This window comes from Drosophila santomea, chromosome 3R (genome assembly GCF_016746245.2).
Source record: "Drosophila santomea strain STO CAGO 1482 chromosome 3R, Prin_Dsan_1.1, whole genome shotgun sequence".
In the NCBI taxonomy this organism is placed as follows: Eukaryota; Metazoa; Arthropoda; class Insecta; order Diptera; family Drosophilidae; genus Drosophila; species Drosophila santomea.
The window spans coordinates 6,930,847-6,957,143 of record NC_053019.2 but is presented as its reverse complement, the minus strand read 5'-3'; the positions used below and the strand labels follow the sequence as shown (position 1 = coordinate 6,957,143).

Sequence of the window (26,297 nt, the reverse complement as noted above, 5' to 3'; positions counted from 1 at the left end):
TCCAGTAACGGATTAATTTTAGACAATCTGAAATTTTCGTCGTAGTTCAAAACAATTTAATATTTGCCATCAAATTGGAACAGAAATAAAGCATGAAACCAAATTATAATTTAAAATTATGAATTCGTGTGTGCGAGTGGAACATGATTTGGTGTGGTTCCATTAACAACTAAGCAACTCCAATTGCAACCATTTGCCGTTACCTCTTTTGCCCCCTTTGAATGGGCACCGAAAATGGAGGCTGGACTCATTTACAAAAGGCATAAATAATGTAAGCCAAAACAAATTTTTAACGGCACAGTTTCGCACAACTGAATGCGCACATTGGGGGAAATGCACCTGTTCAGTCGGATTTTCGCCACTCCCTCACTATTTACATTTACCTGGGCCTGGGTCAACGGCCCATTTGCCCCGAGTGCGTGGAACGTGTGCGTTTTACCATTTAATAGCATTAACTTGAAATATGTAAAAGCAAACCCAACTCAATAATGGAGGACCAGCTCGAAAATTTCTGGTCGTGGGCATATTTCGTGACCACAAGAAGGATCATTTTTACTCTGTTAATCCAAACGAAATTTTTGAATATTTATTCTAGTGTAGTATGGCACAATACGTTTCATTTAAGTTTTTTAGTTTTTGACCGTGCTATAATACGTTCAAGCTTTGGTCAAGGGCTTTTCGGAAAGAAATCGCATTTGCAAACAGGAAAAACGAAATTCAATGTCGTCAGGCACTTCCCAAAAGTTCATTTAAAAGTCGCTTTGAACATTTCGTTTTTCGTTTTGACATTAAACGCCTGCTGCCTTTCGGGGCCATTTCATAAATATAACCAAAAGGGCATCAGCCCAAACGATCCGGACGAGCGCAGCCAATGAAATAACCCCGACAACCCTTTTTCCCGAATGCTCTACAACCAAAATGTGCAATGGGGCGTTGTGTATTGCATAAATATTTAGTCAGGCGATGCATTAAAATTAATGCAAAAGAGGCAAAACAAATTGGAGTCGTAAAATTCAGTGAACTTTGCGATGCCAATCCTTAAAGACGACTAAACTGAAAACGCCATAGCCATACCCATGGCCATAGCCATAGCCATTAAATGGAATCTCTCTTTATTTCCATTCCCGCCGCAAACATGTTCAAATGTCACATTAAAAATGGTTGCTACTGCTTTTGCATTAATTAAAACTGCGTTCGATCGATATGTTTGCTCGCCGGAGCTGGGATTATAATATTTCTGTAAAATGCAAAAATTGACAGAAAAATAATAACAATTGGCAGGCGCGAGTGTGTGTGCACAACAGATATTTCCAGAAAACATAACAATGCACAAATTGCACCCACATCGTACACTTTGGCTTTACGGTTCAAGTTATTTTGGGTGGGAGGTGCTCCCGATTATGAGCCAACTGGGAACTGCCGCTATAACCGCAATAATGGATACCAGAGTCAATGAAAATTAATTGTTGTTTTAATGATTTGCCTTTTCCTGTTAATTGAAAAATGCATTGAGCTTAGTGTTCTTAATTCCGAATGTTGTGGTTCGGGCATAAGGTGCATTCTATGGATTGTAAGCATTAATAGCACACATCTTGGCGTTGATACAGTGCTATTTTTGTTATGCGAGAAGTAGCCATTTAAACATGGGAAGGAGCTAATCCTTTATTTTGCATGCGGTAATATATTATATATGTATATTACCCTAAATCAGCAACATCAAACACATTATGTTTGCATTACAAACCCGTATAGAGAGTCGAATAAATGTAGAAAATAGAGGCCCTGTATATGCCCTGTATGTATACAATGCACGCTTTGTATTTCGTTACCGATCATAGATTTATCCCGCTCTAACGAATTAGGAATAAGAAAATATGTATAATAATTTTGTCATTTCTTTCGTTCATCGTTTGGTCGCAAATAAAATTCCGCAGCGAACACACGGTGTTTCTCTTATAAAATTCTGCCGCTCAATAGGTTATGGGCCCAGGCATTAGTGAATTTAATAAAGTTTTGATTAAGCGGTGTGTGACTCACGATCAAGAACAATGAGTGCTCTTTATCAAATTGAAAAGTTAGAGGAGAAAAACTATGATACGTGGAAAATACAGATGCGATCTGTATTGGTGCATTCCGGGTTATGGAGTGTGACGTCAGGAGAGCTAACAGCAACGAACATTCCAGAGGGACACAGCTTTGTGGATTTGGACAATAAGGCGTTAGCAACAATAACACTGAGTGTAAAGACATCTCAGTTGGCCTACATCAAGAATTGCTCGACTGCTGTGGAGGCATGGAACAAATTGAGGGACGTACATCAGCCAAGCGGGCCTGTACGAAAGGTACAGTTGTACAAGAAGCTCCTCAACAAACGGATGGAGCAGGGGCAGAGTATGTCGACATACATAAGCGAGTTTGTGGAAATTCTGGATGGTCTAGCTGGAGTTGGAATAGAGCTAAACGATGAGTTACGAACTATCGTTTTGCTGTCGAGTCTTCCAGAACAATTCGAACATTTCGTGGTGGCCATGGAAACACGAGATCAGTTGCCTACTTTCGAGATTCTGACCATAAAGTTGAAGGAAGAGAGCGAACGAAAAGGAATAGCAGAAGAGCGAATTGACAATACTAAGGCATTCGCTGCAACACAGAGGCAAAATTGGCAGACAAAGACGTATGGGCAAAAGAAACGAAAAAATATCGTTTGCTTTAGGTGCGGTGAGCAAGGGCACATTAAGTCCCAGTGTCGGAGTGAGAGCGAAGGAGATAGCAATCGCACGGTGCCAAAAAATTTGGTGAATCGACAAAGCAGTCTGCTGCATGCTTGTGACGTCAACAACGTACAGAACTCGATGTGGTGCTTAGATAGCGGTGCAACAAGCCATATGTGTTGTGCACGGGAGCTTTTCATAAAGTTTGAGAAGCACACAGAGCAGATCGGACTGGCCGATGCTGGATTTCTTCAAGCAGAAGGTATAGGTGACGTCAAGATTCAGACAGAACTGTGCATGTTGACTCTTAAGAATGTTCTCTACGTCCCGAAGATGACAGGAAATTTCATGTCCGTGAGCAGTGCTGTGCAGAACAGATGCAAGGTGACATTTGACCTAGAGAAGGCCATGGTGGTGCAAGATGGAGAATGCATCGTGAAAGCCAAAAAGATTGGCAATTTGTATTTGTTTGAAGGTGGTCGAAGCGGGTGTTTCGCCATGTCAGCAGTTGATGGGATTTTACTGCACAAGAGATACGGACACATTAATTTCTCCAGCATGAAAGAACTCGTTTCCAAAGGGATGGTGCGCGGCATAGAAAATATTGGTTTGCCAGAAAATATTAACTGCAAAACTTGTATGGTTAGCAAGATCCATGTTCAACCATTCCCAAGGACAACGTGTAATGGGGCAAAAGAGCTTTTGGAGCTGATACACGCGGATGTGTGTGGACCTTTCCCAACACTTTCTCTGGGAGGTTCAAAGTATTTTCTTACTTTCATTGACGACAAATCCAGGAGGATTTTTGTTTATTTTCTGCGTGGGAAGAACGAGGTGCTGTCAAAGTTCATGGAGTTCAAGAATCTGGTGGAACGGCAGACAGGCAAACAGCTGAAATGCCTGCGGAGTGACAATGGCGGAGAGTTTGTCAATAAGCAGTTTGATGAATACCTCAGGAAGTATGGGATTGCCAGGCAGCTAACAATACCGCATACGCCGCAGCAAAATGGCGTGGCGGAAAGGGCAAATCGGACGCTAGTGGAAATGTCAAGATGTCTTCTGGTCCAGGCGGGGCTAGGAGATAGTTTTTGGGCAGAAGCTGTCAACACTTCGGTTTATCTGCGTAACCGATCTCCGACCAGCGCGGTAAAGAGTATGACTCCTATGGAAGCGTGGACTGGTAAGAAGCCTTGCGTGAAACATCTAAAAGTATTTGGATCTCTTGCAGTTGCTCTGGACAAAGGTCCGAGGAAGGGCAGCAAGTTTCAACCCAAAGGCAAGGAGTATATAATGGTTGGGTACTCTGTGGCAGCCAAAGGTTATCGGCTGTATGACCCAGCAGCTCGACAACTGGTCGAGAAACGGGATGTTTTGTTTGATGAACATCATGCTGCGGCATCCAAAGATGATGTTGTGCTGATCAACTTGGAGGAACTCGACGAGCCCTGCCAGCGAGATGGGGCCGAAGTCGATGAAACCGTATCTGACATATCCGTCGATACTGGCAGCGCGGATGAGAGCATAGATCAGTATGAGAGTGCTGATGATAATGAAGAGCTGGTCCTAGAAGAGGCACGCAGAGGTCCTGGTCGCCCCAAGATTGTCCGAACTGGAAAACCTGGACGTCCAAAGAAACAATATAACATCTTGGGCGCTCTTGTTTCGGAAAATGTTCCGATCCCTTTGACCTGCAAAGAGGCGGTGGAAAGTTCGCATGCCATGGAATGGTGCGAAGCTATGGCTAAGGAATATGATTCCCTGGTCGCCAATCAAACTTGGCAGATTGCTGATTTACCGAAGAATCAGAGAGCAATTGGTTGCAAATGGGTTTTCAACGTGAAACGAGATAAGGATGGGCAAATAGAACGTTTCAAAGCTCGTCTGGTTGCAAAGGGATGCTCCCAGCAGTTTGGCGTAAATTACCTGGAAACTTTTTCGCCGGTATGCCGACTGGAGAGTGTGCGTCTAATGATAGCACTGGCCGCGGAGCTTAAGCTATATCTTCATCAGATGGATGTATGCACGGCGTATCTCAACAGCGATCTAAGAGAGACGGTTTACATGAAGCAGCCGGAGGGATATATTGACGAGAAGAATCCTGACAAGGTATTGGTGCTGAGGAAAGCAATATACGGCTTAAAGCAGTCAGGAAGGGCCTGGAACGAAAAGCTAAATAGCGTTTTGGTGGATATGGGATTTATCTCCTGCAACAACGAGCCATGTTTATACAAACAGAGCGGACAAGGTAACCTTTCACTAATTCTTGTATATGTTGACGATATACTTATAGCTTGCCAATCGCACGAGGATTTGGTGGAAATTAAAAACAGCATTTCACAATCGTTTGAGTGCGTTGACAAGGGTCCGTTGAGCCATTTCCTGGGAATGGAAATCGAGCGAGAAGGCGACCTTGGAGCCATTACTTTGGGACATTCGCAATATATAAAGGATTTATTGCGAACCCATGGAAGCGAATTATGCAAGTCAGCAAAAACTCCCCTGGATGCAGGTTTCCAGATAGATTGCACCAGCGACAAGTGCAAAAAGGTGGATCCCACGGTCTATCAATCTGTGGTGGGAGAGCTTATGTGGCTAGCTCTGACAACAAGACCGGACATACTGCATTCAGTGTCCAAATTGGCTCAACGAAACCAAAATCCGCATGCTGAGCACATGGCTGGCATAAAGCACATCCTAAGGTATCTCTCGTCCACAGTTGACGTGAAATTACATTATCAGCAATGTGGTCAATCGTTCTGTGGATACGTGGATGCGGATTGGGCAGGAGATAGGCTTGACAGGAAGTCTTACACTGGCTACATCTACTTGTTGGCCGGTGGTCCAATTTCTTGGCGTTCAGAAAAGCAGCGAAGCGTGGCGTTAAGCAGTACTGAGGCGGAGTACATGGCACTGTCAGCGGCTTTTAAGGAGGCGATAGTCATGCGAAGGCTAATTTTGGAAATTGGCTGCGGAGATGACAACACCCCAATCGTCGTATATGGCGATAATCTGAGCGCGCAGGCGTTAACCAAGAATCCTGTTAACCATTCCAAAACGAAGCATATTGACATACGTTATCATTTTGTTAGAGATGTCGTAAAGGAAGGGAAAGTTTTGTTAAAATATAAATGTACAACTGAAATGATAGCAGATATTTTGACCAAGAACCTTCCGAAGACCAAACACGAATTGTTTACAAAAATGCTAAATTTGTATTAAATATAATTTGTAGACATGCATGCATTGAGGAAGGGTGTAGAAAATAGAGGCCCTGTATATGCCCTGTATGTATACAATGCACGCTTTGTATTTCGTTACCGATCATAGATTTATCCCGCTCTAACGAATTAGGAATAAGAAAATATGTATAATAATTTTGTCATTTCTTTCGTTCATCGTTTGGTCGCAAATAAAATTCCGCAGCGAACACACGGTGTTTCTCTTATAAAATTCTGCCGCTCAATAATAAAGTCGTTAAAAACTATTGGTTAAGCCCACATAATTGATTATATTAAATTAACATTAAACAAACACAGAAACGTAAATATTTTTCATAAGCTGAAATCTAATTCAAATTGTGCAATCAACTGTAAACCTAATGAAAAACTATGATAAAACACATAATTAAATGGTAAACAAAGGCGTGAAAAAAGTGAATGGGAAACCAAAAAATATATACATGGCGTTTATATGTTTGCATAAATATGGCTTTTTTTGTATGTTTAACCAAATTTCAAAACGTTTTCACAACTGAGAAACAAGTTTTTAAATTAAGCTAATAAACTTTTATTTAGGTATAAAAAACATGTAATAATTTGTAACAGGGGAAATCATGTGTGAAATATATCTAATAATTAACCAGACTTTTAAGAACGTCAAATACTTTAGAATTTCTATTTTATAACGAAACTGACACACAAAGGCCAATAAGCCTTAACGAAAAGTCAATTTTAAAGGTTGAAACCCTTTTTTTTTAGATTTTATTTGTCACCCAACTGGAATCCATTTAGTAGCTTCAGATTAAATGTAAATTCAATGTCCATCGGAAAGTGTCAAATCCCTTTGTAGCAACTCCTGGCCACGTGCTAATAGCAGCAGCTGCTGCCAAGGACCTCCTGCAGTTCAACTGAATGGATATTCTAGTGTCCTTGGCTGCTGTTTTTCTTAAGACTCTTAGCTCTGCAACTTTGAATGCGGATTGCATCTGCATGGAGTTGCTCATACGCCATGTGGTCCATCCACCTCGAAACGAGAAGATAGAGGTTTATTTCCTCTTTGAAGCTTAAGCCTAAGGTTGTTAGTGAAATAACCAAACACAGTTTTGCAATCCCCTTTAAACGTGTTACTTTTTTATTGTCACTTAAAGCCTTTCAAAGGTGGGTTTGAAAATTTGTTGTGTACTTTAAATTAGATTTCAGATTTAAACTCTTAGAAAAATGCATTCATGAAGATTCTGCCTTTAACTGCTTAACCGAAACATGTTTGGCATCCAGAATTAAATAGCTTTGAGTTTCCTTTCTGTTTTTTTATACATTCAGATTGTTTTGTGATTTTATTTTAATGAGCAGGAAAAATAGTTTAATTTTTCAATTAACTTTCATTGGTTGAACACTATACGCTTCATTGAAGAGCCTTATTTTACGTAGCTGATTTGTATTTTTTAGAAGCTCCTTTGAATGGATAAAGGTAATTCCGTAAATTACTAATGATTTTGACTGACAAAAATGTAGCTCGCATTGTGCCCAGAAAAAGATGAGTGGCAAAAACACTCTTTTATGTCTCGTAAACACCCGGGTGTCTGGTAGACACTCAAGTGTCTGTGCTAACATAATTACTGAAAAACGAAATAGATTATGCCCAAAATCTATAGATAGCCTCCTTTTTTACCTTAATTTTATAAAAATTTAAACAACACGAAAGAGACATTTCATTTTATATATTATTTTATATGCTTTGTTAAAATTTGTAATATTTGCTTCCCATAAAATGTATAATTTTTCTTTTTAAAATGATAAAAGAAAACAAGCAGTCACAGAAGCCGCAACCAAAAGTCAGCAAGTTAAGCGTTCCTGTCCACATCCCCACAGGTACTCACACCTTTCCTCAACCTCTTTCCACGTCAGGGCTGATAGCTGGTTGTAGCTCCTGGAAAATAGCTAGCTCAGCTCCTCTGCTGCCACATAAAATCATTGCACCACTCACAATTAGTATTTAAAAAAAAAACATAGAAAAAGTTATTTAATTAAGTAGGATTTATGAGAAGCGCATAGAAGGGCACATATATTTCGGTATTATTTAGTATTATTTAACACTAAGTATTTAGTATTATTTGGTATTTAGTATTATTTAGTACTTAGTATTATTTAGTATTTAGTACTTAGTATTATTTAGTATTTAGTACTTAGTATTATTTAGTATTTAGTACTTAGTATTATTTAGTACTTAGTATTATTTAGTATCAAGTATTATTCATTATTTCCTCTTATTGTAACGTAATACTTTCAGCTATCTTACTTACATATATGTAATTTTAAATACTATTGATGCAGAATCCATAGTCATAGTGTTGCCACGCCCACTATAACGCCCACAAACCGACCAAGACTGCCACGCCAAATAATTTGAATAATTTTTAATATTCTCTTAATTTTATTATTTTGTTCCTCAATTTCTACTAATGTTCCAAAAATTCGACCAGCTGAGTAACAGCTTTCTGCAAGTCGAGTGGATCGACTATAGCGTTCTCCATTGCTTCTTTGTCTATCTGTATGTGAATCATTAGCAAAGTCTCTATGACAATGTCGTCCGAAACGCAGGATGTTTATCTTCCAATGGTAAATATGTTCGTTAATTATAATTAATTATAATTATAATGAAATACCTTTTATATATGTAACCCCTGCGAAGTGAATCTATCCATCTGTATAATAAACATCTTTGAATTGTGAGGCTTTGTTACAAACTTTCAGCAAAATAATAACATTTAACAGAACAGAAAATAAAATTGTCTTAAGTTTAAATAGATTAAGTGTATGTTTGGTAGAGGGTCCCGTAATGTTTTTCCCTGTGTGTGATGACTTGCTCACCGTTGCCGCTGCCATTAATTACCAAACTCATCCTAAGTAATTCTATGGGAAAATTAGTTTAAGCGGGCGTGGCAGCCGCCTTCGGATGATTCAGAGCTGTCAGAGTGTGGATTGCTGTTGGTGGAGCTGCCACTGCAATTATTATGCAATTACTGGCGGATGGGCGGCCGAACGTGGTGGGCGGTAGGAACAAGGGGGTGTAGGCCGACATCGTTTTTCCATTGGCTCTCGGAGGGATAACTACATAAAACTGTTACCTAAGCAACCTGCTGCACAAAGTTATGCCCCCCGCCTCCGAAGAGGAAGGCAATTTAGCGGTGGCAAAGCGTTTCAGCCTCTCGCTCCCACTCCCGTCTTTGAGCACTCCCTCTCGTTTTGGCCTTTTGTCTTCTTTACGCGTCGTCGGTGGCTGTGTAATATTTTGCTTTCTTTGCCAGCCAGCCGACTGCTCTTTTTGTGGGGCCCCGTTGCATGGAGGAAAAGCTCATAAAACTTTTTCAATTTCACTTTAATTTCGCCGGCATTCTCCGCTGTCTTCATCGCCATCTTTTCGACGGCGCGTTTTTCTAGCAGCAAAGGCATTTGGCGAATAGGCCTCTTCTTTAGTTGTGTAAAAATTCAATTATATGCATTACCTTTCTTTGCCCACCCCCACACACATACAAACAAAATATCACTAAAAAAATTGCAAATTTTTAGGTTCAGAAGTCTATGTAAAAGTTTTGTACCAATCGTCTAAACTAATCAGTCCAAAGTCCAGATAAGTATGTTTGGGCCTTTAATAATTTTTATATGAGATTTTTATAGGAAATAGGTGTTTGTATAATTTATTTTTATATTTAGAGTTCTAAATATTTTAAGTGTACGCATTATGTTCATGCAGAAGGTTGGATGAATTTGTTTCTCGCCTTCGCTGTCTAATGACAATCAAATTAGCGGCATTTTCCTTGGCGCCAAAAACTTTTTCCATTAAACGTGCAATTTTTTCTTAATTTATTTTTTTTCCCTCAATAAATTGATTGAGCAAAGTTACGCTGCGTTTGGCTAAAAGCAATTTTTGTGCTGTATTGTCGCCAAGCTTGAAGCGATTGGCAGCTTGGACTGCACTGGGTCAGATAAACTTATCCATTGCCGCCGCATTCCCAGTCTTAATCAAAATGTTTACCTCTAATTGAAGTTTCTTGTTACCGGTTTAGTTTCATGTTCATAATCTTATGCAGAACACCCGATTAAGTTTAGAACAGCTTTCTGAGGGCGAAGTACATAGTGGGCGGAGATGGGGGGGGGTCAAATGTGGGATCTACCTATCTGAAGCCATGTTTGCCCATACACTGTAGCTAGATTTATTATGATTTATTATCCAGAGATGAAAAAATAAGTTATATTTTAATTCTACACTACAGTTTAAAGAGATATATAGGGTGTTTTTTTTAGAGGTATAGAACTTTAAATTGCAATAAAACAACGATGGATTATTCGATTGACATGAATTTTATTGACATGAAAGATAATCTTGTGGCATTACATTTTAAATATGATTTCTGGCATATGACCGCCACGGCTGGCTCGGATGTAGTCCAATCTGGACGTCCAATTTGCAATGACTTTTTCCAACATTTGGCCGTATATCGGCAATAACACGGCGAATGTTGTCTTCCAAATGGTTTAGCGTTTGTGGCTTATCCGCATAGACCAATGACTTTACATAGCCCCACAAAAAGTAGTCTAGCGGTGTTAAATCACAAGATCTTGGAGGCTTATGAAAAATCGGGAACAACAGCAATCTCGTTTTGGGCCCATTCGACGAATCTACGCCTTGCTTGATGATCGTTTGGTTTCAATTCTTGCACGAGTTGGATTTTGTAAGCACGCATGACGAATTGCCAAACCAAACTGAGAATAAATCACTTGACAGCTGTTAAATCGGTCGCCATCTTGAACAGTAATGCCAACTTAAAGTTCTATACCTCTAAAAAAAACACCCGTTACTTGCCTAAACAAACGAGTTGGTAATTATATAGATGTTTTTAAAAGCACTTTGGAAACTTTGCTAACGGAGTTTGATGTTAATTAAAATGTTAATAAAAAATATAAAAATTATTAAAATAATGGCCTTCAAATTCGAATCTTAGCCTTATGCTAGGCAATACATACTGCTCCTTCGTCAATGACCCTACCGCAGAGCAGATATTTCCATTCGGTCATTTATAACTTTTCAATCTTAACCAATTTGATGCCATGCTCGTGACTCAACTTGCTAATTTTTGCCAGTGTCCCATTCCTTTACCCCTTTTAGTCATTCGTGGCTTATTGTAGAGTGAAAAGTGAAGTAGAGCCCGATTTCTGAAGAAAGGTGAACAGTTGGCAGTGTCATCGCATCATAAACATGAATAATTGCGATGCTTAACGGGCGTTGAGAGCTGGGAGACCTCTGATGGAAGATGAGTTTCCCTTTCCACATTATTTAGTATGTGTCTTGCCTTTGCTATAATACCTCCTAGGCGAAGAGATAAAGAAGCACTAACACCTATTAGTTCGGTTCGAATTGGTTCAACGTAAACTATGTTATGATTTGTGCGTAATCTTAAGGTATGTTAGGCAAAAGGGACCGTTATAGATCAATAATCCTTAATGTTTTAAGTATTACTTTCAATAATTGTTGATAACGTATTCCTCTATTTGGGATATGACTCTCTATAACCAGGTATTCCACGGTCGAACCCTTGGCTGATCTATTGGATTTGGTTCTGTGTGCGTTCGTGCGCAAGTTCGAAGTTGCCACAACTAAAGGAAAGGGGATTGGATGTTGGGGCATACATGAAAAGTAGCTTAACATTAGACAGGACGACATACGACACTTGTCGGGCAGTTGGTGCCTCCGACTCCCCTCCCTGCCACCCTGCTCGGGACGAAGCTATCATTGACAGCCATCGAGTGTGACCCTCGATGGGACGGATGAGAAGGGGGGATACAGAGGTGGATCGGGTGGGATTGTGTTGTGGATGGATTGAGGGCTGACCTAGTCTTCATTTTGCACTCTGCGTATTTCAGAGTGCGCTGCATCGGATGTAAGAACTCCTCCTTTCTCCTTTGGTGCATTTGTGATTCGATTTGATTTGGCTGAGTGGATAGATTATGGTTTCCATATATGTGCGAAATTTGGGTTAGTTGGAGATTGTATCGAATAAGGCGGATCGAAATTGTAGCAGGCCATTATTGCCGTGTGCACTGCATGTGAGATCTAAACTCTATAAAAGGGCCCTCCTAATAGTAGACGAGAGTTTCCACTCTCAAAACGCACTTCTATTCTATCGAATTTGATTTTCAGGAAAAAATCACCTAAGTCAATTGAGTAAATCTGGCTAATGAGCGGTTTTGACGGTTTTAAGACGGTTATTCATAGCTGTTGCCAATTGGATTAGAGTTTATCTGGCTACTGAATGAGAGTGCAAAGTTTTCACTCAACAATGGCAAAAAGACAATGGGCAAACTTTGTTATTTCTGGTTTTTGTGCCACGGGAATTGTAACGAAACCAAACGCGGGAAGCAAAAAGAAAGGTATTGGTAAGCAACTAATAAAACTTTCTGTGGCATTCAAAAAGCGTATAGTACTGAATCCTGTTTTCACCTGGTTCCCAAAAAAAAATGCGAGTGCAGCATGCAAAAGCTGCAAAAACACACTATATAAATATTTTAAAAGTTAAAAAATGCAACTTGGCACTGGTGCAAAAAGAACAAATATATATGGCAAAGTAAACTGAAAAATAATACAAACTAATTGCCGTCCAAATAAAGTTTACCCAACGAAAAACTGTTATAGGGTATATAACATTTTTTGCTCAGCTACTTTTCTTCGATTTCGTTTAAACTTTTCCAACGGCTTCTGGAAAAAACATTAACGAACTTTCCGCAAATTGTGCGAATTTTTTTTGGTCGTCGACCAATTTTTGTTAAGCAATCCCGAACTCAATTTTGGTTGGGATTAACGTTGAAGTGCTATAAAACTGGAACTAGTTAAACTTTTAAAAGTACTGCCAGGCCCAGCATGAAGATACGTTTGCGACTCCAATTCTCTCGCAAAGCAGTAATGGAGATATTTGCGACACCAACTAGTCTTTTATATACGTAAATATATGTTATATATCAGTTATATGTCTCTATGCATGACACGTTTTTAAAAGTGTTCTGTGTATTTCAGCTAAAAATTATAAGTCGTGACAGAACACTGCATAATTAAGCTGACACGGAATTAATATAAAAAAAAAACAAAAATGTACTTCCTTCTTTGTACGTAATGTTTTGGTTTTAATTTGATTAAAATCAGTTTAAAAATTCATTGCAAATTATAAACAAGCTAAACAGTTCGTTGCTGCTCACCAAAAAGTGGTCTACAAACTCCGGCTTGCCAAATCTAACTTCATTTCTTGACTTAGGTTGTAGTCATTAGTATAATTGAATAGGCATTAAAGCTACCCCTTGGACTTAAAATTAAATCATAAGAAAATAATAAGATTTACACTTAATATCAACTAGAAGTGCTCCATAGTTTCCGTGCAAATCTGAATCACCTTATATTAAGTTGTTCGCTATCCCTTTGGAGATACTTTTATTAGCGTATAAGGCAGTTTCCAGCAGATTTCGCAACATAAATTATCAACTTCTCTGGACTTCGGGTAACGGCAGGACGGATGTTCAGCTCGCCAGCCATCGAGGCTTTTGGCCTCACGCCCATCAAAGGGTCGAAGGGGCGTGGCGGGCCCCTGGCTTGTGACCTTTTTGGCAGCATTAAAAGTGATAATTTTCACTCATACGATGAAGGGGAGCCACTTGGAGGACTTTTATTATTTAATTTTGCCGGGCTGTGCTTATAAATTAAACACAGCTTGACTAACGCCCACCATCTTGGTTCCTGATTTTAAGTGAAACTGACGAAGAATAACACGTACGACCAATGAATGCATAAAGTATCTCAAAAGCTCAATTACGAAATTGAAACTTTTTCCAAGGGATTAAATGCCATGACTCGCCTTTTTGCCCCATTGCTATGCGACTTTCAATTGGATTTTGTCATAGGTAATGAAAATCAGACAAATCAGCCAAAAGAGGAGAGGGGGGAAGAGAGGACGAAAGCTAAGCTAGTTTGAAATTGTTTTGATTCAATTATAACGTTAAGCATATATGTATGTATGTACGTATGAGCTTCCCGAACAGAGGAAGAGTGCGGTTTTCCTTCTATTTGTTAATTAAAGACACTGATGGAGTAATAGCGAACTCACTTACGCCCTCCAAATTTACATAATAAATCTATTTGCAATGGATTTTACGTTCTTATCCATCTCTTTTCCGTTAAGGAAACTTTTATCCATCGAGCTCTGCCTTTGCCATTCTATTTTGCTATCAATAGAACCATTATTGTACTTCAGTCCGCAACCCACCCAACTATTTCCCCGCAAGTCTGTATTTTTCCTTTATCCTTGGGGCTGCAGCTCTGCGAATATTTGGTTAAAAGCTGCAGATGTGTGGATCCAGTATCTGTGTGAGCGCCAGAGCCATATTTGTTTCGCATAAAGATGTAGGAACTATCTGTATCTCAATAAACGAGTGTTGGCGCCCATGTGTGCAGCTGTTTAATGCTTCGATGGGAACTTAAAGCTCACATGCCTCCATTTCTAAACACTATCGTTTGATTTGGCAATTTTCATTGGAAATGGAAAATTTTTGGAAATGGAAATGTATTTTTACCTAGTGCCCATGCTGGTATTATGTGTTAGAGCACTGGCGCCGTCTAAATAATTCTTACCTCTCTTGCTACGTTTTTTAATAAAACACCTCAGTCGTAGTTTTTATAATTTTTGCAACTTTATTATTATTTAAATTTTTATTTCATCTTTATGCCTGCAAGTTGTTTTGCTGCACATTTTGGTTGTAAACCATTAAACTAATTTTTCTTCTCTTCTCTCATAGGGTTTTAATTTTATGTTCTTCTGGTTTTACTATACTTCAATTAGTCCGAATTTTTTAATGCTAAGTCCCTTTCGCAAAATCGTTACACATTTTCTAACGCAATAGATTTTATGACTTTTGGTTTTAGTAGTAGCCTTTTGTTTTGCCAGTTATGTAGCACTCTATATATAATTTATATATATTTGTTGTATTATTTTGCTAATTATTCTATGTTTACACCATTACATTAATATATAAATTTAATTTTAGATGTATGTATATGCATACAGAAGCTATAAACATACATTCTCAATGGGGCTGTAAATGGTTTCCGTTTTTCATTATAGTTTTCTTTTCGCTTTTGTTTTCACTGCCGCTAAATGTGTTTATATAATATACAAGTATTTTAATAAGCGTTGTAAATTGTTGCCATTTTCGTGCTGTTTCACTTTAATGAGCTGTTCCATTGCTTAATTTTCCCATTCCGTTTTTCTGGGGTATCATTTCCATTTTAGTTACAATTTTGGGCAACCGTTTGTAAATGGTTATTATTCAGAACGAAAAAAAATATAATACAACAACTAAAAGTAATGAATATCTGTTATGATTTCAATGCGCATTTCAATTGCCCCGCTGAACTCCTAATGGAATTTTTAACTATCCCGCAGCTGGAAATTTGTGTAGCTATATAGAGGAAATTCATGTTTTTTATTTTGTGTGGGCTTATATACGCATTTAATTTTAATGGCTATATAAATATTTATTTAGTTACATAACAAAGTACCTGCATGCTTATTTTTCGTTTGCTTTCTGTCGACCAAAGCTTAGTTCAGTTTTAGTGTGAGTTTAGTTTACGTCTATTGTTTTTCGGGGTAGTTGTACAGCTTTTATTTTACAAATCTTCTGCAAAAATTTAAAGGAACAGCTCCCTTTCACCTGTACATGATTTGATTTCATGGTTGCCATTTTTCTTGGACTTGTGTCTTCTTTTGGTTTTCGGTTTGGTTAAAAACTGCTTTCTCATATTAATACTTCTGAAAACTAAAATATACATATATGAGTGTTTGTTTGTACGTATAGAGTAGTACTTTTAATTCTGCAACTAGTTTTATTTACACACAATACACAATTATAATTCAGTCTTTGGAAGAATAACATTCATGTTCTTTTCATGTTCTTATTGCATTCAGAACACTCTTAGTTTTTCCTATATTTATTCTACCACAATTTTTTATACTAACGCCAACAGAAGGAAGAGAAGGAAACTTGTCCGTAACTTGGAATCGTATAGTTTTGATTGGTCCTAATTAGTTGCTAAACACATAATGACATGGAAAAAATACTACTTGAAACATAAAGTGAGATAGATATTGTTGTATTAAATTGGAAGAAACTAAAGCGTACAATCACCCATATGCACTAAATAAAATAATACAGATAAATGAAATTTGAAGAAACTGTAACTAGAATTTAGTGTTAAATGCTCTCCATCCAAAAGAAAATAAACACTAAAATCTAAAGACTTTGCAGCTTAGTAGTAATTCCAAGTTAACATTCCTTAATAAAGAGTTCGACAACAATCTACACTTAGTTACCTATTTACAGAATAATTTTTAAAACCAACTAGCAACAAAGTTGAGCGGAGAGGAGCATCTGTGCATATTGGATAGACACAGATCTTACTCTTTCGGGCTACCATATAGACTATGTACTTTATATATAGAGACAGCTGAAACGCATTGGGAAAGGAGTTCGGGTTGAAAAGCTGACGAGGCTGGGGAGGCTGTGCGTTTAGAGATCACATTTAAAACGCACGGTCAATTAATGTCACACACGCAGCTCATCCATCAGTGGATGTTGCTGCTGATGCTGCTGCTGCTGTTGCTGCTGCTGCTGCTGATGCTGATGCTGCTGCTGATGCTGCTGATGCTGCTGCTGCTGGTGCTGTGTGGTGGAGGCCACAATCACCGGCACAGTGGGTGGCGTGGGCACCACCAATCCACCGGCCGTGGTCAGCACAGTGGTCATGCTTTGATTATGATGATTCTGCAAGTGCTGCTGATGGGTGACCACATGTTGCTGCTGCTGTTGCTGTTGCTGCTGCTGCTGCTGCTGGGCGGGTGAGTGCTGCTGGGTTTGGGCCTGCGTTTGCTTCATGCAGCTCTTTTTGGTCAGAGTGCCGCACTGATTGCCCATCACTTGGAGGGCGTGTGGCGGCGGCATTTGCACCACACCGGAAACGCCCACCGATCCGCTGACCGAACCACCGCCCCCCGGATCCTGCAGCGATTTCATGTGCTTCGGAGGAGGCGGCGCTCGGTGGGGTATGTCTGCGAATTCCGGCGGCGGCAGTTGGTGGTGCTGCATGGCATGGTGGTGCGACAGTATTGTGGCGGGATCGCTCTTCGCGTGGATGGTCAGAGTTTCCAGATCCCCGCATATGTTATTCGGCATTTGTCCGTTTTCCTGCCTCTTCAGCTTGGTTTGGGGTCTGGGCTCGCTTAGTCGTGTCTTGTCCCTTTGGTAGTAGACTCCCGCGAAGATCAACACATTTAGGATCAACAGCGAGCATCCTATGGCGATAGTCACACTCAAGGCTGTGGAGTAGGCCGCAAAACCATCGTTATCCTGCGAGGCACTAGCCGCCCCACTTGCGGGATCCCCGTCCATCATATCGTCCGGATATACCTTACCGCCCCCGTAGCGTGTCCCGTTCCTTTGAAGCGACGAGGACGGTGAACTGAGATTGAGCAGCGAGAAAACCTGGTTGGTGAAAATCGTAAAGTTTGCCATGGCCGCCGCATTGGCAGCCCGTGAAATGTAAGGCGGATTAAGAGGCTTCACGGAGGCATCGCTGGGTATGTTGTTGTCCTCGTCGTCATCGTCGTGCAGTTGGTGGTGTGCGGCGGGCACGTTGTCGCCTCCTGGCTTATGCAGATCCGGGATAAGATTTAGCCAGAAGGAGAGGCGATGCGCTCTATAGTGGTTCTTGAGCTTTGGCTTGGTGTCTATAGGAAACATTTGAAATACAAAATAGAAACGGAATCCTAGTTAAATGTATTGTTCAAAAGCTAAATAAGCTACACTTAATTGAAAATGCATTAAGCTTAGACTGAACAGGCTGAATATGCATACTAACCAAAATTTAGGTATTTCTTGTGCACACTTTCGTAGGCTGTCCACTCGATTGTTTTATAGCGACTCCGTTCCTGGCGACTCCCATGCTCCGTTTCCATTTGCTCATTTGGATTGCTGCGAATCGGGGAGAGTGTGTGTTTAGTATCGGCAGTGGACGGATAGTGCTTGCATAAATTTGAATTGAGTTGCGCACACGGAGAGCATATAAGTCTAGTTAACACTATTGCTCAATATAAAAGGCGCAAGAAAATATTTCTCTCTCAGTGTTCGTGCCCGTGGCATTCAGAACTGCACTTACCCCGTTCGCACAAAGTTGGACCAATAGAACATCACAACTTCCGATAGACTGATTTCGGTTTTCGTGTAGTTGCGCGTGAAGTGATTAAAACCGCCGACGAGCGGGGCACCAAAGATGTAAGGCAGGTCCTCGCCGTGAATGCATCCCTGGCGCTGAAAAATCCCGGAGAAGCAGAAACCAAAGTAAGGATGGGAACTAATTAATTAATTAATTAAGGAGGGGCATACACACAAACCAACTCAGGTATTCGCAAAAGGACTTTAAAAATGTATGCGTTTACATTAAAAACCAGGAGCTAAACTATGCTATTGTCAAAAAATTTATATAGCAAAATAATTTGTTGTACATTAATCTGCCTTGTGATTCCCAAGCTGAACCTGAACTCACCTGAGGATAATCACCGAATCGCGTCTGGTAGTCGAACACGTACAAGTACGAGTTGCGATGATCCGCCGAGTGCAAATCCACCGTTTGAGCCGCCGGAGCCACCACCTGAGCATCGCTGAGCGCCTCCAGTGTTTCGTCCCTGCGGTAAATGTGGGAAAAAGCACAACATTAAAATCAAATAACAATTTTTCAATATTTGCCCGCCGGCGCCCTTCAGCTCGATTCCAATTTTCCGGCTATTTTGCCATTGCTCTTCGCCAATCGAGCTGTGTTCAAGTGCGCAACTAACAAGCCACTTTGAGTGCTGCCACTTTGGTTGATGTGGCTCGTATTTACCTGTTTACCGAGTGGAGCCCTCAACGCTGGCCTAAGCCTATTTCGGTTTAAGTTTTTTTTCACCCGTCCGATTTTCCGAATTTCTCTTATTTTTGTCTGTCCGCCCTACACACTTTTTTAGTTTGTTTAGCAGTCGAAATGCAGCAACGGAAAATTTGAATAAAACCCATTTGGCGCATTTGCATACATATCTTTTCAGTGCAGAAAAGATGAAACCACCAGGAGGTATTTGCGCCCTCGCTTTTTTTTTGTATTTCCGATGTACTCGCACATTTCGTGCTTAATTCTGAGTGTTCTTTAATGTTCGAAACTATTTTCAGTGCGGTATAAAAATTAAGTTTTAAGTGAAGTAAGTAATTATTCACTGCACTTAGTATTGTTGTTAAACAGAACTCTCTTAGGAAGCGCGGCTGGTGGCAGAGCAGCAAATCCATTTCTTGTATTGCTCCACCTCGCAGCACCTGCATTTCCATCCTCGGCACCTGTGATCAATGCTCCGGGGAAATGCGGCCTTGGCGGAGTTGAGGCGTAAAACGTTTGCCGTGCTTCATTGCAGGCCACTTAACGCACGTCCGCACAACTCCGGGAAATGCTTGGCAGCAGGCTGTGAAAGGCAGTATAAGTATTAAGTATACGCAACGCGTCGCGGTGGGGGAATCAATTTGTTTGGCGTATTTCTTTCGAAATATTGAAATGTAATTCCGCATAAATTATGCAAACACAAATAAATTGTTTGAGGAAATCGAAACGAGAGTCGAAATATATATTGGACATGATATGAATGCATTCTGCGTATGCCAGTATGCTAGCTGCGCTGTCACTTTGACCTAGTCGCAAACATAAATATTGATTGAAATCGAAAAATGAAAAGCAAATCATATATTTGATTGGGCTTGTGTGCTAGCAATTTCCATGCCACTTATGCGACCCGTTTGCGCACAAATTGCAGCCAAACATTATTTATGAAGACTGGCAGGCAGGCTTGCCGGCTGCCCGTTTGGCCGACAGCAATGGGCAAAAAATTTGCATTTCATTTGCCACAAGATTGAAATCAAGATTCATTTAAGCCCCTTTAATTGAAACCTGCTTGGGAAGCGAGCACCGGAGCAGCAGATCGGGCATGTCACTGCGTATTTAATTAAGAACGAAATATTTATTTGGCACACACCAGCCACCTGGCTCCCTGAAATCTCCGTCTTTACCCTTCCGCCCGTCTGGAATCTCGGGTTCAAGGGGCTTGGGTTCGCATACAAACGCAATTACTCACCGGATATTAATTGGATGCTGCACGGGCCTCTCCCAATCCGTATACTCATTGACAATCGTGGCGAATATCTCGTTCAAATGAAACGTGTACGTGTTCCGTACGTAGGCCTTTAAAATTCTCGACCGTCGATCCGCCTCGATTCCATATTGCACGTCGCCCGAATTGAAGCTGAAAAAGGCCTCGGCACGTGTCACGCCGGCCATCAGGTCGTACCTGCGAAAATTCGGTTGAGAAAGAGGAGTCAAATTGTGCACTCGAAAGTGGTCTCAAGCAGTTGGGTTAAGCCTTACAAATAAGTTCGAAATTTCGGTCAGATTATTGGGGCTTCGCTCAATTTGTATACAATTGAATGAACTACTTAACCCTTATAGAGTGACTGCTATATATTTAAAGTCCTATGTAGGTAGGGATATTGAAAGTAATGGTGGTTCAGGTTCCACATTTGATAACTCATTGCAAGGAGGAGATTCTTCTGATAAGTTGGGGAAGCCCAGTGGTCTCCCACGAATTAAGAAATAAACCAAAGGCGGACTTAAGTTATGCCTTGTAATTACAAATTTGCAGCCCACAAATTGCATTCCTCAAGCGTCAATTCACATTTATCTCTCTGCCACAATAATTTGGCCCGAAAACTTTAGATCCATTCATTTGTTAAGCAAGTTGAAGCACGCCCTTGCAACTAACCGCACTCTTGATAGATATAAAACTTTGAAGTAGCTCTTGGTCAAAAGCAGCTGGGCAAGTATATGCTGATACTCCTTGCAGCATTTGCAATTTTAAATTTATTTTTGCCCTATTTGTTTACGCACAGCGTGCGATGGACTTAGACGAAAGGAGAGATTGGTCGGTTGAAAGTTTTGCGTTTTATATTTGGCAAATTTTATTTGCTCTTTGTGCATGTGTTTAATGGAATTCCTTTGGATATTCGGTGTGTGCGTGTGTGCCCGGCAAATTGCTTTTAAATGTGCACAAAGAAATATTTATACTTCTTTGGCAGGGCGACCGACTAATAGCCCCCAGGACATTGACAGTTTACAAAGCGCACGCAGATAAATTCATGTTGGACCGACCCGACCCACAATGCAACGCTGCACTTTAGTTGCAGTTCAAAGCCAGGACCCCAAAGTGCTCCAGTTTTCAACTTAAAAAGAGTTCTCATTAACTATTGACTTGATTGCGTTTGATTGGCTGGCAGTCCAATTCCCTGTTAATTATCTATTCAATTGCAGTTCGCCGTGGTGCTTGACTTGAAATGTAGCTAGCCAGTGATTGGAAATACGGAAATACTATATGCACATAGATAAGTAGTTACCCTGATTATTGGATTATAGTCGGATATAAGGTATAAACTACGCACCAGTGACGATACTAGTAACACTTTACTTCCTAATACTTCCCAAATGGTGTTACCGTAACATAAAATCTTAATTGTCATTTATTAGGATAAATATAGTAAATGTTTCCTTTGCAACTACCCTATTTGAGTAATTGAGTAAGTAGTTTATATTACTTCCATCACTATGGCTAACAGCAGAGCCGCACATCAAATATGGAATCGCAGCTAATTAGCTGTTAATAATATATATTAACATTGTAGAATGCCTCAAATACAAAGTGCATAAATCAAGTGGCCCACACCACTGGGCTCCAGAAATTTACAAAAGCCACAATGGCCAGCAGCGAGTTGAGCATTGCGAAACGAAGCCCAACATTTGCGTGCCTAATGTGCATAAATTAATTATTTGCAAGTGGGCCCCAAGCAGGTTTTTGCCCAAAATCTTATCGCTAACTAAACTGACGACTCGTGCCGCGGCAAAAGTCAAGATAAAGCTTCTTTGACACCCAACAAGGCAAACACAAGCTTGCCTGAAAAGAAGTCGAAACTTTAAATTAATTATAGTCACAGTGTGTACATGTAGTCATGCACTGCGGAAAAACATCACGCTAATTGTTCAACCTTTACTTAGGATAAACATTTATCATAAAATTTGTACTTAAGCTAATGTATTAGCCATTTATATATTTCAATACCAAAATATACATTACAAATGGTTTCGAGTAACAACACTATACAATGTTGAAGCTATTTTGAATGTACTCGTATTTAGCTTTGTGTAAGCACACCATATACATATGTACGTGTTTGTGTAGGGGCAGGAGTTCAGGTAAAAATAATTAAGCATTTGCTGGCCTGGCCCAACTTACCTTGACAACTTGTTAATGGCAGTTTTTCTCATTAATACTGCATTAATTAAAAAGTCCGCCGCGCGTTGTGAAAGCGTGAGTGTTGTTGGGCATTCGTGCAACCATATGTGTGAGGAAACATGATGTTCATCATCGTCAAGATCATCATCATCGGCAAAGCCATTGGATTCGTGTTGGGATGAAAAGTGCGGAGGGAAAACCATCGCATTATAATTTATTTTAATTATGCAAAGGAAATGAAAGTAATTCCCGAGTTAACGAAAACCGCGTTCAGATACACTAATACAAAATGTAATGAATTTAATTAACCCCTTTTCCTTTTTTTTACCGTAATTAAATGAAGCAGAGTGCATTTGCTATAAATACTTTATACAAAACGTAATTTTGTAATAATGAGGTCTTTTCCAGTAGCACATTGCAATAAATAATTTCAACTAAACAAGAAAATTCATAATACCAACACGGAATAAAAATTATATACATTTTAACTAATGTCACACATTAATTCTGCATGCAACCAGCATGATGGGTTTCAAAACCCACCGATATTCTCGAGTTGTCCCGGTGTTCCCCAGCCGCCCGCAGCTGCGATTCCCGCCTCTCCGCCCAGTCCATTGCCGGCGGCCGTGGAAGCTTGAGCCTGAGCCTGGGCCGCCGGAGATCCGGGGGCGGGGGGCACGTAGTCGCCACCGTCGATGACCACGCCGTCGATGCTGGGCCCAAAGGCAAAGCCAAACTCCGGCGGACGAATGGGCACGCTGAGGAGCTGGTCCAGTGTCTTCTCGCGCAGGCACTTCATGAGGTGGGCGTGTGGGAGGTCTGAGGCGCAGTTCACGTGGTGGGCCACGATGGCAGCGTACTTGGCCGGATTACTGACCAATGACCATGGTGCCAGGCCTGATCCGGACATCAAGATGGCTCGGTTGAAGAGCAGGCCTAGGAAATGAGAGAGAGCACAGGCGAGAAGTCAGTTCGGAGTTCTTGGAAAGAATGCAAAAAAAATGTCTAGGGAAAACTATTTATTTTATAAGGTTTTTAGTATTTTGTTAGTTTCATTGAATGTAAATAAAATACATGTTCAATGTTATGTAAGAATCATGTTACGCAGAACACTATAGTAACAGCAGCTTTGTAGAGAAATTGAAGCCATCGGACCGATAACTCTTTTAAAATGAAATGGATAAACATATCACTTTTCCGAGTGACAAATGATATGGGGTCTGCCACATGTACATATGTAAGCTGCTACGGTCAGTGTGAATTGCTGTGGTACTCACCCTCCGGCACGGCCATCGACGAGATGAGGAAGTGAACGCAGGCGGCTCCCGTTCCGTGTCCTGCGAGGGTGATGCTGTTGGCATCCCCGCCGAAGGCCGCGATGTTCTCCTTAAGCCAGTGCAGCGCTGCAATGATGTCCATCAGGCCGTAATTGGCCGGCAGCTTGGAGTAGCGGTCCGTGTTGGCATTCAGAAATCCTGCAAATAGTGACCGGGGTTTTCCGCACTTAATCAGCACTTCTCCTTGCCGCCTGATTGGCTCGCGAATGGAAATTTAATCGAGTCGCCGCGTACTCGTGCAGTCAGTTGTTGGTCGCTTTGCCTATTTAAAATGTCAAACGCCACTCTTTTTTTCCCCGCTTTCCCGGGCGCGGAAAATGTGCAAAGTCACGCGTGCAAATCATGATGTCAGCACTTCCGTTTCCTCTGCAACAACAGAGGCGGCGGCAGCAACGGCAACAGCGGCAGCGGGGTAAGCAGATTCGGGGAGGGCGGCCGAAAGGCTGAGGGAAATGGGGCTGGCGCCAAATGAGGTCACACTTATTTCGTCTGTGCATTTGAATTTACACAGGGTATCGGGCCATGCACAGTGGCGAAATTAGCTACCGGAAACTAAACTAAACAGCGTAATTCTTTCCACTTTCAATTTAAAAGCAACACCATTAATAACGACGGTCAATTTATTGAACAAGTCTCTGAACTTAATGTGGATACTCCTTGAAGCGGTTGAATAGCTGAATTTATTTATTTTGAAAGCTATAATTCAAAGTTAAAAAGAGTAAATTTTTAGCTTTCAATTTAAACACCCACTGTGCCGCTGGCGAATTTTGAGCCAGATTGTAGCTAAATTAGTTGGATTATGGAATAAATGTACGACTGGTAGCCGCTGCAGTTGCTCAGCGGAAGTGCAGTTGATGTTGCAGCTGGATGGGATGGATAGGAAAGGAGGTTGAAAGGAGGTTGAAAGGAGGTTGAAAGGAGGCTGAAAGGCTGGGAAGAGGGTCTATTGGGAGGCGCACGTTCGCATCATTGCACTGACCTCACTCGCCCGTCCGTACGGCTGTCCTTCGTCCTTTTGGTCATGCCCTCGGCATATCAATTAGCATTAGGATTTGAGTGTGCAGAGCACTTACCCAGCACTCCGAGGCGATAATTTATGGTTACCACCAATATTTGTCCATAGCTGGCCAGCACGGATCCGTCGTAGGGATTGCCGCTGTTCCATTCATATGACTCGCCGTGCACGAAGACCAGCACCGGATACTTGGCGGGACTTCCACTTCCAGCCGACGAGGAGGACGATGAAGACGATGAGGAGGATGAGCTGGAGCCTCCGCTTCCCGATGACGAGGAGGTCGAGGACCCGGCAGACGAGGACGAAGAACTGCCCGAGGAGTCACGCGATCCAACTGTAACGTACAGAGAAATCAAATTATTATTAACACACACAAGGCATATTTATGGTCAATTTACTTTTTAGTTGAAGTTGTTAAAAAATAATACAACAAATTTCCTGAAACTCATCTACGAAAATAGGATCAAAACACAACAATCATGTGCAATATTATATTTTAGTTTTCATTGCAGATTTTTTACAGTGCATTGACGTGCAAAAAGAAATGTTAATTAACGCCATTTCAATTGAAGGAAACGACGGAGATAAATTTTATAATGGGAAAGCTGAAATTGATTGTCTTTCCGGTGGAAATCCGGCAGAAATATTTCAAGTCTCCAATGAGGAAAATAATTGCGGCAGCAGAGATTCACGGTCTTCGTCTTTAAACCGCTGGCCAAAAAGCCAAAACCATTAATCAACTCTGCCTACGAAAATAGGTAAACAAGACATTAAATCAGGTTCGATTCAGAGACAAATGTGCGTCTAAGCCCTGAAAATAGCCAAATAAGACGCAAACAACTCTTTTCCCGTTTGGCTTCTGTGACGAAAGCCCCAAGTCATCGAAGGCTCTCCAGGTCTAGTGGATCCTAATCGAAACGGACACGTTTTGGAGCTTAAGATATTTACGTATTGAAAGGCTTTTTCCTTTAGAAGAAAAAGGTATGGCAGTGAATTGATCCTTTCTTTTCTGCTGACGTGTGTGTAGAGTAATCCTCAGATAGGTATGAGCCATTGAAGTCGCACATTTGGGGATTAAGGCTTATACACCATCTTTCCATTTGAAAGTATTTTTTACAGTTATCATAGCTTTTTGTAATAGAAATTAAGTAGCATTAAGCCAACAACGTCAAACACTCACAAAATAATTAATATACTAAAAGTTATTACAAATAAAACAATGCAATAGTAACCAGTAACTTTAGAAATGTTTATTTGACGTGTGACATCTTAGGGCTTTCCTAAAATTCAAATGAAATATAAATAAAATTAAATATTTTATTTACAAAATATCAGTTCTCCCGTTCTCATGATATCCTAGTGCAGCCACGTTTAAGGATTGAAGTTTATTGGTTTAAGATGTAACCTAAAACCTAAAGTAATAAATCACTTTAAGGTTAGCTTCTAGTAAAACTTCATCCACTTTGAAGCAGAGAACACGAAATCGCTCGCAAAATGCAAACATAAATTTATCTTTGGAAAAGAAGGAAACGAGGAGGAAAGAATAGTTTGTGCAGCTGCATCTTTGCTAGATA

General features: G+C 40.6%; 1 protein-coding gene across 2 annotated transcripts in view; it reads right to left on the bottom strand.

The window, feature by feature from the left end:
• Positions 1 to 14,818: 14,818 nt before the first annotated feature.
• The window catches only part of LOC120454387 (neuroligin-3), a 69,237-nt gene continuing 57,758 nt past the window's right edge, over positions 14,819 to 26,297 (bottom strand). For both annotated transcript variants that reach the window (XM_039639636.1, XM_039639637.2), the window contains 9 exons: positions 24,782 to 25,057; positions 23,649 to 23,846; positions 22,915 to 23,307; positions 22,372 to 22,408; positions 20,167 to 20,379; positions 18,564 to 18,702; positions 18,177 to 18,328; positions 17,880 to 17,992; positions 14,819 to 17,748 (listed from right to left, as the gene is read on the bottom strand). In XM_039639636.1, the coding sequence (XP_039495570.1) occupies positions 16,568 to 17,748; positions 17,880 to 17,992; positions 18,177 to 18,328; positions 18,564 to 18,702; positions 20,167 to 20,379; positions 22,372 to 22,408; positions 22,915 to 23,307; positions 23,649 to 23,846; positions 24,782 to 25,057 (2,702 nt within the window). In that variant the 3' untranslated portion in view covers positions 14,819 to 16,567. The remainder of the gene's footprint in view (positions 17,749 to 17,879; positions 17,993 to 18,176; positions 18,329 to 18,563; positions 18,703 to 20,166; positions 20,380 to 22,371; positions 22,409 to 22,914; positions 23,308 to 23,648; positions 23,847 to 24,781; positions 25,058 to 26,297) is intronic.